Raw genomic sequence first — 15,389 nt, 5'->3', positions numbered from 1 at the left:
TCACAGAAAGAAAAATGTATAGCCTTACCTTGTTATGAGAGGAAGGAAGGGAATTCTGGACAAAAATTTCCAACATTTCGTTTTGGTTTTGGAGCAGGATTCAGGTTCAGGGGAAGACGGAAGAACGGCAGAAAAGTACCTGTGAGTCAAAATAGATTGTCATCATGCTGTACATCGCACAAAATATAAAACAGTTTTGTATTACTTATGTGCTCTACTTTTCTCCTCTTCTCACTGCTAAAGTACTGATGCTACTGAAATAATCTGCATTTGCAGAACAGAACAAAACTAAACTAAAATAACACACATGAGTACCGTTTCACAATGTCTACTTTATGACAACAAACTTCTTAACAGTAATACCAAAAATGAAATCATCTTTTTACAGTTGATAGGTTTGGAAATAAAACTTTCAACTTAACCTTTGTTTACTATATACACTACAGATAGGGAAACATACACAACACTACCCAGATGAAGAGCTGGGATTAGGCTGTTTGCTAGTCTAGTACACTGAACGCAAAGACGTTATTTTGACCTCATCAGGAGACCTTTAAGCAAGAGAAATTATCTGGAAAAGGTAAAGATGAAGTGGCATACAAATCACCTGATAATGAAGGGAACCTACCAAATGAAGGTGACCATCCACATTCTTAGAACAAAGGTGCTTCTTTCACTTTCAAAATGTGGTTTAGACCATCAGATTAGTGTAATCTTTACTAATACGCTCTTAATCTACAGTTACCATTAACGTCAAATTTCCTTCAAGAATTTATACATTTCTTGGATAATATACTCAAAATCAAATAAAATATTCTATAGAAAAAGTTTAATAACAGCTACCAATACTGCTGAAGTATTTTTTGGTTAAATGTGTATTGGACTTGTTGCAATGATGCATACGGTAATAATAAAGTGATTCCAACATTGCGATTAGTGACTGCTTCAAGAAGAGGTGCAAACTGTAAAAGCCCCAAAAACAAACTTCAGAGTACACACCTGTTAGGTTTCCTTCTGCTTTGGTGGACTAGGGGAATTTCCTTCAGTTTCAGGTTCAAAGATTCTTCTGAAGAGCTATTTTTATTTGAATTCCCTTCGTCACTGTCAGTTTCATTCTGTTCGTTCCGGTTAGCGTGACTTTCCAATATCCTCGATTCCATTGTGTCGAGCTACAAGATGTGTGCTCGATTTATTTTGATTCCAATCATAAACCTAGGCAAATATTATGAGAAGGTTTAAACGGAAAACAAAAACCCATTATTCTCATAGCACGCGTTTTACCACTCGTACCTGTCAAAGCTGGTATCTGTCGCCCCGCAGGTTTTATATCAGTCAACGTTACACTGAAAGGCACGTATGCGGCGATTTAACACCGGTAATATTATTGCTATGACTTTTCTTTTTAATTCATACTTCCAAAGACCTGTACAACTCTGGAAAAAGGCTGTCGTAACGGCAATCCAGTTCTGCGATGTGGTAAACAGCGCTCTTAAATTTTGTTTCATACGATTCGCAGATTTTATGAATTAAATCTATATAAAAATTATAATTTTAGGAACTTCTGAGGCACGAAAGTGTTGCACGCACGTTAATACTCATTTTACTTTCAACTGCACTGCAGATAAAGTATCGGACGGTCCTCCTCCAAGGTTCTTAATCGCTTTTTGACTATCATTACTAATCTGCAATGCTGTAAAACAGGACTCATTCCAAAATGCACGCCACGGGAAGTAAACCGATTATACAAACTATGCAGTTACTCTCCCTGAAACATTTTTCTTACCGCACAAACATTAACACAGTTCGAACTAATGTATCTAGTAATCCGTCACTTGAATTTCCTTCCCCGCATGCCGCGATCTCTACTGTCAAACTCGCACTGCAAAGATATTGGACTATGACAAACACATTCAAAGATTTGTTTTGAAAACTTGACCAAAGAAGGAAAGTGAAGACTACACACTTCGAGTGATAACTCATTGTCTGACACGTTGTAGGACTTTTATACACATAGAACTATACAGTTTCATTCATCGCGATTTAATAGCCAAACAATTTTTTTAAGGTTCTGAATACATGTTCGAGTCTTCTTCATAAAGGAAAAACTAACAGAAAAATTAAGTTCTATCTTTGAAACTTCTGGACAGATTTAAACTGTGCGGTGGACTGAGACTCGAATCAGGGACTTTTGCCTTCAGCGTTGGAAAATAGAGTGTGAAGCCGTGTGGCCGGCTCGTCGGCAGTGTTTCCAACTTGGTGTTTTTCGCACCAGATCTAGGGAGTCTGGCTGCGCCAAAAAATTATTTTCGGTGCCTAGCGCCAAATCTGGTGCCAAATAACAATTTATAACATATTATAATTTTCAGATATTTTCCTTATTTTTGTCCAGTTAACATATCTGTTGTTAGGGCGAGGACTCTGACTAATGACTCTACGCGCGGCCACCTGTATTAAGCGGCTGTGCTCTGTATTGATTCTACGCAGAAGCCTGGGAATACCCAGGCCAAGAGTTTTCGATGTCGTTCAGACGGCCCGTTGTACAGGGAATAATAACAGTGTTTGCTTTGCTTCTAAGTAAACTACTGTGACTGTGACTGTTATAAACCACTCAAGAGCCAAGATAACTCAACATAATTTTTAATCTAAGACAACCGGTTTCAACAGTCTAAGTTGCCATCTTCAAGTCTTAAACGTTTTTTTTTTTTTTTTTTTTTTTTTTTTTTTTTTTTTTTTTTTTTACGCTGACCTCATGCACAAGATGTCAAGTAGATAAAACGCAGGACTTTATAAACAGTTGTCATCGTTAAAATATTTAAAAAAGATGCTTGGCTTTTGAATGGTTTTCAAAAATTAAAACAGATCGCCCTTCACTATCCTCATAATGAGAAAATTCAATCATATTGTGACGGTGAGAAATGAAGAATGAATCTGCCATTTCAAAACCGAAGTTACATTCAGTGACATAAAGGCGAGTGGGAAAAATCGAAGATTTTAAATATTGGTAGAAACCAGCTGCAGCCATTGATGTCAAAGCTCAGTTCCTTTACTGACTTGTTGAATTTTACTCCATGTTAATTGATATCACAAGACACAGTGTTACTAAAAAGTGTACTCAAAAAGCTCAGACCTCAGTAATTCCTAAATGGCAAAAGCTATTAGATTTTAAGCTGTATAGTACTGATGAAAAATTAGAAGCTGCGCACAAGGCGGAATGAATACTATCCTTGTTTGTTGCAGAACATTGTTCCATTGTTACATGTGATCCTCTTGGTGAACTGTGTAAAGGGACATTTTGGGATTCTAAATCTGCCATTGGATTGAAGCTGCATCGTACAAATTGCACAGAAATAACAAAGACTGTTTTGGAATCACACTTTAAAGATGAATTGCATAAAGACATTGGAGAAAAAACGTTTAGTGCAATTCTATGTGAACCTACAGGTATCAATGTCAATAAACATTTAGGTGTTGTAGTGCGATATTCCAGCGAAAAATAAAATTCATTATATCAACATTTCTTGGATTAATTAGTCTGGAAAACGCAACTGCAAGGAGCATTGCTGGGGCATTAGTTGCAGTAATTGAGAAGAAAAAACTCACTTTAGCTAATATTATTGGTGTTGGTATAGATAATTCATCAGTGATGTGTGGTATCAGTAACAGTCTCTTTAAGATTGCAAAGATGAGTATGAGCCACTACATTTAATAGTTATTCATTGGGTATGTTATTCCATCCAGCTAAGTGTATCAAATTCATCTCAGGAAACTCGTCCATGATACATTGAATTCCTGATATGAAAGACTGGTTCTGCCAGTACTCGACTACAGAAGAGAAGTACCACAGATCTACGAAACAATTAATTTTTGGAGAAGCTCCTTTAAAAGTTCCACATTTGCATGCAACAAAATAGTTTTCGATCGAGCCTGTTGTGACTAGATGTTACTACAATGGGTTGAACTTAAGCTGCAGTTCTCCCTCTCAAAATCAAAACGACAACTGCTATACTCCTGATCTTCCACACTCAATGTATGCTGATGAGAAAAACAGAGAGTATTTAATATATCTCAAATCTCTCTTAGGAGAGGTGCAAGCAGCTGTTGAAACAGTTTGAGGGTGACACAGTAGATCCAACTAAACCCCTTGCAACTCTGTTAAACCTTCCGATATCTTATACAATAAAGTGGTGATGCCTGGATCAAGAATGAACACTCGATGCTTCGCCATATCTTGGATACAACTTTGAGAAGGAAATAACGGAACTGAAACTCGATACAGAACAAGAATGACGACTTAGGAATAGGTGTACACAAAACTTGCGAAACAGTTACAGCAGCGTCTTCATGATATGTGAAAACACTGGAGATAATGTCTCAACTGGGTGTTCAAGAAACAGTAAAAGTACACAAAAGAATGAAAACTACAGAACTGGCAGAAATTTTTGGTTTTCAACCAGATGAAACTGACAGAATCGTTGGCGATTGGAGAAATATCTCTCACCAAACCTGGAACTGCAAAGAAGATACAGAGGCGTTTTGGCCTGAAGTATTACAGTTCCGAGACGCAGCAGATTTACGTTCATTTTATAAGGACTTGTCTAATCTGGCTGTAGCAGTGTTATCTTTACCTCATAATAATGCCGGGAAAAGAGTCTTCAATGCAATGAAAACAGCGAAAACCAAATTGAGGAATCAAAAGTAGATTGACACTAAGTACCATGTTGACAGTAAGGTAAGTGTCAAAAATAAAGAACAATAATTGCCGTATTTATGAACTTCCAGAAGACTTGGTGGAAAAAAAAAAAAGGTTCTAACGCTGCATATAACTTCAAATGGAACCAGCCTTCAACTAGTGCAACAAAAGAAAAAGATGAAATAGAAACATTTTCTGACTACGAGTAAGTGAGTGTTAATTGGATGGTAGTATAAAATTAGCGAAGTCGTATAGAGCAAAGATCGCCAATGACAAACTACGCTAGGATTCCAGAGATCAAGCACGAAAGAAAGGCAGACTTTGTAGCGCTTCTTCTTAACGAAATGTTAAAATAAAAGTTGCACGATGCCAGGGTTTAACGGCATTTGTGAAGAAAATAACCTAAGCGCTTGGGCTCTGTGTGTGTGTGTGTGTGTGTGTGTGTGTGTGTGTGTGTGTGTAGGCGCGCGCCCTGTCACCGCAAAAAGAACGAGCGAATCATTCGGATGAGATTTTAAGTCTGTCTTATGTTTTGTTGCATACCTCATAAAACTCTGTTTACAATACTGTGTCACACGGATGCTAGTGTTACAAATTAATTAACTCAGCTAGTCAGGAGGCATTTGATGTTAATTATTTTGTGTACTGTATGTGGCTGTACTACACACTTGCTACAGTTGTCGACGGAAACTTCACGTCATATCCTCTATAAAGTTTTAAATACTGGGCTTGTTAGTCCTATTATATGCAGCTATGTGCAGTAATAAATATCTAATAATACTAACGGGAAACATTGCTATTTAAACCGTCGCTCAGGCAAGTTTGGTTCTTGTTACGCACCAGTAGCGTAATATCGTTTCCTGATTGGCTGCAAACTCATGTGCTGTACAGACACCTATACGATTCGGAAAATTGTTTTGCGCATACTTTAATAAGATACGTGTACAAATTGAAAATAGCACCAATTAGTTCGTGACATATGAATCTACTCGCAGTTCTAGAGTGTACTTGCGCAAAAGTGTAAGATTTGGCACCTGGTTTCTTATAAAATAATTTTTACAGTATCCTGCGCAAGTTAAGGTTTTTCCTTGCAGCATACTACTAGGTTTGTCTACTGACAGATTTTATGCGAAAAAGGAACAAATTCACGAAGAAATTTTTTAATAAATAAGAAACTTCTCGATCAATCATTAAACAAAGGACTAAATAAAATATTAGGCCAGAGGCTAGGCAGAAGATTTACCGTCAACGTCGTGTCACTCTTATCGCTTACCTTAAGATAATACTTGTAGATTATATTGATATACAGTAGCCTTCTGCTTTATAGATTACTGTTCATTCTGTTTAATTTCTGTGTGATTTTTAATTTTTAAAACCTTAGTTCCCATTATTGCACGAGAATTTTGGTTTGTTGGTATAACATGATAGAAGGTAGTGATGTTAATTCGCTCTGCTCTGAAGCAGTATGGGCTCTCTGAATTTCAAACGATTTGGGAACGACTGCCACACAGAAAAATTCTTTGCTTCTTAGATTTGGCTAGCCGATTTGGTCGAGCGGTTCTAGGCGCTTCAGTACGGAACCACGCGGCTGCTACGGTCACAGGTTCGAATCCTGTCTCGGGCATGGATGTGTGCGATAGCCTTAGGTTAGTTAGGTTTAAATAGTTCTAAGTCTAGGGAACTGATGACCTCAGATGTTAAGCCCCATAGTGCTTAGAGCCATTTGAACCTCTTTGGCTTGTGTTACTTAGAATGTGAATTAAATGTAAATCCTCTGCAGAAAAATTTCCAGTGCTCAACAAAAGCCTCTAATGAACCGTTTTCCACAGCAGCACCCGTGTACTTGTAATTTGTATACAGTTCAACTGAGGCCGAAATATTTACAATCGGCAGATTATTTCCATCACTTGTTAATTCAACATTCATTTTCGAAACTTTCACCGTTGTATCATGTAACGAAATTTCTTCTCTTATATTTGGCTTCTTTCAACGTGATTATTATTGTAAAATATTCTCTTTTTTGCAGAGTTTTAGGTTCACTTCCAGCGCGAAGTTGTGTAATCGAGTTGGCGACATTGGTCGTTGGTCGCTCTTGGATAGATCGTGAAAGACAAAGGTCTCAGGTTGGAGTCCCGGTCTTGCGCATAGTTTAAATGTGCGAGGAAGTTTCAAATAAGTGCACACTGCGCTGTAGCGTGAAAATGCATTCGCGAAACTGTCCTCAAGGCTGTGGCTATGCCATGTCTCCACAGTATCCTTCCTTCCAGCAGTGCTAGTCCTGAACGATATGCAGTGGAACTATTGTGATATTTTGAAGGTGGGAGGTTACATACTGGAGGAAGTGAAGCTGTGTCAGCGAGTTGTGAGTGGTGCCAGGCCTGCTCAGATGACAGAGCACTTGCTTGCAAAGGGCATAGGTTTCAATTCGAGTCCCCGTCTGGTACACAGTTCTAATCTACCAGGACGTTTCAAATCAGCATGCACTCGACTGCAGAGTAGAAATTCATTCTACAAGTTCTATCCTTGTTTACAGATCAGCATTGTTCATTATATCTGGCTTCACAACAGTGGTGATTTGTCTGTGATGCAAAGGATTAATTAACCCCCACAGAAATATTCGTGTCCGAGAAATTTATACAGTACACAAAGATTTTAAAACTTAAAATAGGCATAATCCATTCTCCTGCCTTGGTGGCAGATAATTATAGTAATACATATGAACCTCTTCATTTATGTCTGCATGTCACATTTGAAACTAGTTATCAGCTCTTAAGTGCTCAGCTCTATGCACAAAATCCAATTCAGCACACCTCAAAGAGAACATTCCAGCCACTGAGTTCATTGGTGAGGGGGTGGAGAAGGAGCAGGAGGTTTCTCCTATCCTAAGCTTTGGAGCAACGATCCAGTGTGTATCCACCAGAGCCTCTGCTTCCCCTGCTGTTGTTGAACCTCACCAAAGCACAGTTCCTCTCCCTCCCCAGTCATTCTGCATACATAACACATAAACAGCAGATCTGGAATCCAACTCATACCTACACCATTCTATAGCTTATAATATCTGTTGTGTCATTCGTCCCAGTGAGCTATAATATTTCTGAAACGGCAACAACAACAAGAGTCTAGTCAGAAATGGTAGGTGGATGTTTTTACTTATTTCTTGCAGTTAAGTTACCAGTGTTGTGACCAGCTTTTACTGTTTGTCCCGCAGAAGGTTTCAGTATGCCGCTGTTGAGTTTGAAGATGTGAATTCTGAGGAGTGCAGTATGAAAGGAAATGACTGTATGGCATTATTGCCCGGGATGTCCTATTCGGGTCCGGCAGCCAAGTCAAGTCCTATTTCATTTGGCGCCACATTGGGCAAATGGGGCCGATGATGAGGATGAAATGATGATGAGGACAACACAACACCCAGTCTATGAGCGAAGAAAATCTCCGACCTGGCCGGGAATCAAACCCAGGCCCAGTGCATGGGAGGCAAGCACGCTACCATCCAAGCTAAGCAGGTGCACAGGAGTGCAGTATCTGTAGGGTGGAATCAATATGTATAACAACTCATTGCAGAGGCTTAGGGGAACTAATTTCTCTTTCCTGCCACTTGAAGATAAGTTCTGTGTTTAGGTCTTGAGGGAGACCAATGCTAGAAATATAAAGTTAGTGAAGAAAACAAAAAGGAAAAAAAAGAAACTGAAAGAATTTACAGACTAGACATTTATGGAAAAGTAGATTGGATAAGTGGTTGTGATACCACAAACAAAACTGTAGTCCAGTGTTTTCTGTGTTTGTTGTTTGCAAACAAAAATGCTCTGCGTGAAACAGCTCGTACGCTTGTATGATCTCAAACTGAATGGTCTATATCAGATGTGACTGCACAGCTAGAGCACAATATTTCAGAGAAACACAACCAGACAATGGTTACGGGCTGTCTCTTGAAATCCAAAATGATGATATTTGCAAAAAAAACCTTTACTCACTGAAATTGTGGATAGTGTTACAGTTTGTGGACATGACGAACAAAGTGACTCACAAATTTAGGAATAATGGCTGCTATGGACCATATAATGGAGACGCTGAGTTGCATATAGGCACAACAAAAGACTGTCGGAAAGTGAGCTTTCGGACAACAAGGCCTTTGTCAAAAATAGACAACATACAGACATGTGCAGAAGCACTCTCTCTCCCTCTCTCTCTCTCTCTCTCTCTCTCTCTCTCTCTCTCTCTCTCACACACACACACACACACACACACACACACACACACACACACACACACAACCAAATGCATCTCACACACACTTGAGCAAGTCTCTGGCAGCTAGAGCCAGACTGCAAGCATCAGTGCATGATGGGAGAGGCAACCGTGTGGGGGATAAGGAGGAGGCTGAGGCAGGGAGGGGGTAAGTATAGCAAGGTAGGGGTGGGGGACAGTAAAATGCTACTAGCGGGAGCGTGCATGGACAAGGTGGAGAGTAAGGCAGCTAGATACAGTTGGGTTAGATGGAGGGCTGGGTAGAGAGGGGGAGGTTGCAGAAAAGGAGAGGAGTGAAAAGACTGGGTGCATTGGTGGAATAGAGGGCTGTGAACTGCTGGAATAGAGGGCTCTAATTACTGGAATGGGAACACAGAAGGAGCTACACGGGTAAGGACAATCACTGGTGAAGGCTGAGGCCAGGACGGTTATGGGAACACTGGATATATTGCAGGGAGATTTCCCAACTGCGCAATTCAGAAAAACTGGTGTTGGTGGGAAGGATACAGATGACAAAGGCTGTGAAGCAATCATAGAAGTGAAGAATGTCATGTTGTGCAGCATGCTCAAAGCAGGGTGGTCCAGTTGTTTCCTGGCCACAGTTTGCTGGTGGCCATTCATGTGGACAGACAGTTTGTTGTTTGTCATGCCCACATAGAATGGTGCACAGTGGTTGCAGCTTAGCTTGTAGATCACATGACTGGCTTCACAGGTAGCCCTGCCTTTGATGGTATGGGTGATATTTGTGATCAGACTGGAGTAGGTGGTGGTGGGAGGATGTATGGACAAGTCTTGCATGTAGATCTGTTGCAGGGATATGAGCCATGAGGCAAAGGATTGGGAGCAGCGATTGTGTAGGGATGGAGTAGTATATTGTGTAGGTTTGGCAGGCAGCAGATTATCACTGTGGGAGGGGTGGAAAGGATACTGGGTAGGACATTTCTCATTTCAGGGCATGACTAGAGGTAGTCAAAACTGTGGTGGAGAATGTAATTCAGATGCTCCAGTCCTGGATGGTGCTGACTCATGAGGGAACTGCTCCTCTTCTTCAGAAACATTTTCCTTGCCATTGCCAGTCTACATTTTATACCCTCTCTACTTCGACCATCATCAGTCCCCAAATAGCAAAACTCATTCACTACTTTAAGCGTCTCATTTCCTAATCTAATTTCCTCAGCATCACCTGGTTTAATTCGACTATATTCCATTATCCTCATTTTGCTTTTGGTAATGTTCAATTTATATCCTCCTCTCAACACACTACCCATTCCGTTCAGCTGCTCTTCCAGGTGCTTTGCTGTCTCTGACAGAATTACAATGTCATCGGCGAACCTTAAAGTTTTTATTTCTTCTCCATGGATTTTAATTCCTACTCCGAATTTTTCTTTTGTTTCCTTTACTGCTTGCTCAATATACAGATTGAATAACATCGGGGAGAGGCTACAACCCTGTCTCATTCCCTTCCCAACCACTGCTTCCCTTTCGTGCCCCTCGACTCTTATAACTGCCATCTGGTTTCTGTACAAATTGTATATAGCCTTTCTCTCTCTGTATTTTACCCCTGCCACCCGCAGAATTTGAAAGAGAGTATTCCAGTCAACATTGTCAGAAACTTTCTCTTAAGTATACAAATCCCAGAAACATAGGTTTGCCTTTCCTTAATCTATTTTCTAAGATAAGTCGTAGGGTCAGTATTGCCTCATGTGTTCCAACATTTCTACGGAATCCAAATTGATCTTCCCTGAGGTTGGCTTCTACCAGTAGTAGTACTGTAGTAGTGATCACAGTGTCAAGGCATGCACCACTTCTGGCTGGTACATGGTATGCTACAAACAGCCCATAACTGGCTACTAGGTTCATAAATTCTCTCTCCTTAGTGCTCTCTTCAAAGTGTGCATTGAAATCACCACACAATGCAGTTTTTGACTTCTAGGACATTAGGTAGCACAAGCAAGATTCAATTTGGCTGAGAAAATTTTCAAAGTTGTCATTTGGAGAATGGTGTACTGAGACAACAATTATATTAAGATCTAGTAACTCCAAAAGGAGACGACGCTAAATCTAACTCCACAGAGTAGCTTTTCAAATCAATTTCCTTAATATTGAATTTTCTGTTGGCATACAGGGACACACCACCAAAGGAAGCAGTTGTTATGTACCATCCAGTTTAGTTGTAAGATTATGTATATTAGCACTGCTTATAACTATAGGAGTGACATTGTGAGTAGTATGTGATCCGTTTTCACTTAGTTGCTCATGGTACCTGTTTGTCACAGAGGAACTATTTCACAGGGATATCAGTCATTCTTCGGAATAAAAAACACTTTATGATAATATTATTAGGCCATATAGTGCTATCCATTACTTTATCTCTTAGGTCAAAGTTAACACTAACTTTCAAACAGTTATTAAGTCCCTTAATTTCAAGCTTCTTAGCTGTAAAGTTGTTATGCTTAGGTAATGTCTTTTGCAGGAAACTAATGGCATCTTCTGCAGTTGTCCCACTTCTGACTCTGCTCAAATGAAACCAACCCCTTTTTCACTATACAGCATTTCTTGTTCTGCTTTTGTACCAACTATTGTTTTACTCATACTTTTAAATTTGGCACTTGTAAATGAAACTGAATTCTGTGGTGGTAAGCATGGATTCTTTTTGGCACTTCGTAGTGCACTTTTGTATTAATGTTGTTGTTCTTCAGCCACAGTTTCAACAGTGACAAATTGTACATTTCTTCTCCTTTTCCTTTATTTCTTGAAAGTGTGCTGGTGTATCGTTTGATGAGTTTTCTTATCTGACATTTACAAGATCACTAAGAATATGTAGATGATAGCTCTGGTTTATTTCAGTCTCATTATATAGTTTACTATTTACATGTGGAGTGTATGCCACTGTAACAGTGTGTTTTGCTTACTTGAACAGTGATGCTAATTGATGTAGCGAACAGAAAAGACCCTTAAATTCCCCAATATGAGATGGAATTTTAAATCAAGGTCTGTACAAGTTGTGTGTAAAAACAGTGTGTCATCTGGAGAATGTCTGGAGAAAACTGAACTTGGCAAACTACTGTACTGTAATTAGTCATGCAACAAGGATCAATCTGAAATAAGAGCACCCAGCATTTCAAATTTGATTGTCTGTACTTAATCATATTATGCCACACACTGTACAGCCAAATACGAAAATGAGCAGTTGACCCATCAACTGCACAACAAGGGATACAAAATTTAAAGAGACATATAGGATATCTGAAGTGGCATCATTGACATGATTTCCACATGCAGAGTGTTGCTGCATGCCACAAAGATACAGAGACAGGAAAATGAAATTCCAAAAACTGTCACTGCAAAAGAAGTGCGTGACACAATTATCACTCAGGATGTTGAAATGCTTTGACTGCACAGGACATTTCACTGCTACAACTATATTTTGGCCTGAAAAGTTTTTTTTCATACACAAGTCAATTTCCAAAAACTACTGCAGAGCTCATGTGAAATATACCCCATCCTTGAATGCTGTTAGAAAAGAGGTTCAGCTAATATACTCGAGAACTGATTTTAAGCTCTCGCAAGAGCTGTTCCGCTTCTGACATTCCTGCTCCGAAATAATTTGCAGGAGCCTTATAGTGAAACAATGAAACTCATGAAAGTGATTATTACCTTATCAATGACAGCATCTGAAGCCAAGCAATCTTTCTCTACCCCATAGAGAATAATAATTTTTCTACATAGTACTATGAGTCAAGAGCTGGTAATAGCACCAGCAGTTCTTTCTATAGAGAAAGACTCTGCATGCATCAAAGACATCACTGTATGTATCATTGACTAATGCTTTGTTCTTAAGGACAAGTGAGCACATTTGTCATACAAACATTCACCTAAGGTTAGCGCACTTCCAAATAACAATTATTTTATTATAAATTTTCACCCTTTTTATGTTAATTATTTGAAACTTTGAAGTCCATCTCCCACTGAACCTCATATAAAAACTCTGTGAACTACCAGTGTTACATAGCATCATCCTTTTTCCAAATTAAAATAAAACTGTTTTAATAGTAAATCTGAAAATGGTGAGGATATTGAACTAGATTTGTAAATTATATATCTTTGGTCACCTGTTATAACAGTATTCTGCTGACGAACAGAAAATTGTATTCTAAAATGAGCAAAGCAACAGATTGTCAGATCACCTTGCACAGTCAGTCACATTATACAACTTTTCTCCATGTGCAGTTTGGAGATTGAGGCTAACTAATGACAAGACTACTGAAGATTTAAAGAAGGATTCAAAATATTGACTGGGATGAAATTTACAAAGTGCCTAACGCTAACTCTAAATTTGTCATATTTGTTAATAAGTTTGTATTCATTTTTGAAAGTAGTTTTCTAAAAAGGGAATTAAATGTGGTAATGGCAAGCCATTAAAAAAACCTTGGATCACTGTAGGTATTCTAGTCTCTTCACAATGAAGAAGGATTCATATAAAATAGCCAGAACAAGTAACAACCCAAAAATACTTTCTTATTCCAATCAGTAGTGTAACAAATTAAGAAAGTTTGTAAGACAATCCAGGGGTATGTAGATCTTGTCCGAATTTATGAGATCAGATAATGAAATAAAATCAATGTGGAATGTAGTTAAACAGAGAGACACAGAGAGAACCCATAGAAAATGACATTATTTCTGTTAAAGATAATGGGAACATTGTAAAAGAAAGTTCATGTGTGGCAGAAATTTCTAATAAGTACCTTTTTTTTTAAAAAAAAAAAAAAAAAAAAAAAAAAAAGTGTGAGAAAATTGGTGGAAATAACCCAGAAGAGGAAGCAAAACAACACAATGCAGAATGAATAGCACAGACATTTAGTGAATTAAAAGTTAATCACACATTCTCATCTGAAATAAGGTAGATCACTATGACTTTAAAAAAGTTCATATGTGATTGATAATATCTCCAACAAGACAATGAAATTTCTAAAATCATTGGGGAAAATGGCCCCCAGGCTGTGGCTAAGCCATGTCTCCACAATATCCTTTCTTTCAGGAGTGCTAGTTCTGCATGGTTCACAGGAGAGCTTCTGTAAAGTTTGGAAGGTAGGAGACGAGATACTGGCAGAAGTAAAGCTGTGAGTACCGGGCGTGAGTTGTACTTCGGTAGCTCAGATGGTAGAGCACTTGCCCGCAAAAGGCAAAAGATCTCGAGTTCGAGTCTCGGTCGGGCACACAGTTTTAATCTGCCAGGAAGTTTCAACTATTCAAGTTGGTTTGCAGAAACTATGAGACAGACAACATACCATCTGGAAAAATATCATCCACACAATTGTGAAGGTAACAAGGACAGATACATGTGAAAACTACCAGACAATCAGCTTAACATTTCATCCATTCAAGCTGCTGACAAGAATAATGTATAGAAAAATGGAAAAGAGAAATGAGATCTTTAGATGTGACTCTTGAAATTTTCCCGGCGCATCGAATATTCCACAAGATTTCGGGATTGCAGCCGGATCTCATCGACTTCTTTCCATGATATTTCATCTGACAACCTTATAGCCATCTTCAGGTGAGTGTTTGACACTGGAGATTGCTAGTGCAAGTCGCTCTATTTATGCGTAAAAGTACCGACGTGCGCCTGCACAAGTTACCGTAGCATGCGCGCCACCTGTCGATTCCAAGGCCCTCTACAATATTACTGCATTTATGGAGCACCAACGAATGCGTGAAAAAAGTAAAACATGCACCCAGACGTGTCCAAAACAATAAAATGCAAAATTTCAATATTAAAATTAAAATTACTTGTCGCTTGTGGGTGGTCACGTTTTTTCCTCCTTAAAGGAGTACTGACCTGATGTGCAGAATATCCATTATGTTGAAATACCGATTTCAAGTGCTCTAATTCGTCTGCAAGGCTGTCTTTATCAGACACGACATGTGCCCTACGCACCAACGTTCGAAGAACACCCATAGTTTGTGACGGATGATGACAGCTTGACGCCTGCATGTACAGATCCGTATGCGTGGGTTTTCGATAGACAAAATGCCCCAATGACCCATCCACCCTGCGTTTAACCATGACCTCCAGATGGTAGGCAACCATCCTTTTCAACTTCCATCGTAAACTGAATGTTTGTGTGGATGGAATTCAGATGTTGTAAAAACCGTGAAAGCTTTTCTTCACTGTGAGGCCACACTACAAAGGTATCGTCCACGTACCGCCAGAAGACTGTTGGTTTCAACATCGCCGAATCGAGAGCCCTCTGCTCAAAGTCTTCCATATAAAAGTTTGCTACCAGAGGGGACAGAGGACTGCCCATGGCAACACCGTCAAGTTGCTCAAAATATTCATTATTAAATAGAAAGTAAGTAGAGGACAGGGCATGGTGAAACAGTGCCATTATATCGGCCACAAACGTATTGCCGATAAGTGACAATGAATCCAAAAGAGGGACCCTCGTGAAGA

General features: G+C 39.2%; 1 protein-coding gene across 2 annotated transcripts in view; it reads right to left on the bottom strand.

Moving 5' to 3' along the window:
• Positions 1-1,910, bottom strand: part of LOC124803400 (tubulin polyglutamylase TTLL5-like) — a 220,037-nt gene extending 218,127 nt beyond the window's left edge. For both annotated transcript variants that reach the window (XM_047264587.1, XM_047264595.1), the window contains exons 1-2: positions 1,291-1,910; positions 1,000-1,212 (exon numbers count right to left, since the gene is read on the bottom strand). In XM_047264587.1, the coding sequence (XP_047120543.1) occupies positions 1,000-1,160 (161 nt within the window). In that variant the 5' untranslated portion in view covers positions 1,161-1,212; positions 1,291-1,910. The remainder of the gene's footprint in view (positions 1-999; positions 1,213-1,290) is intronic.
• Positions 1,911-15,389: the final 13,479 nt, after the last annotated feature.

This window comes from Schistocerca piceifrons, chromosome 1, assembly GCF_021461385.2.
Source record: "Schistocerca piceifrons isolate TAMUIC-IGC-003096 chromosome 1, iqSchPice1.1, whole genome shotgun sequence".
Lineage (NCBI taxonomy): Eukaryota > Metazoa > Arthropoda > Insecta > Orthoptera > Acrididae > Schistocerca > Schistocerca piceifrons.
This window is presented reverse-complemented; position numbering and strand designations above follow the sequence as displayed.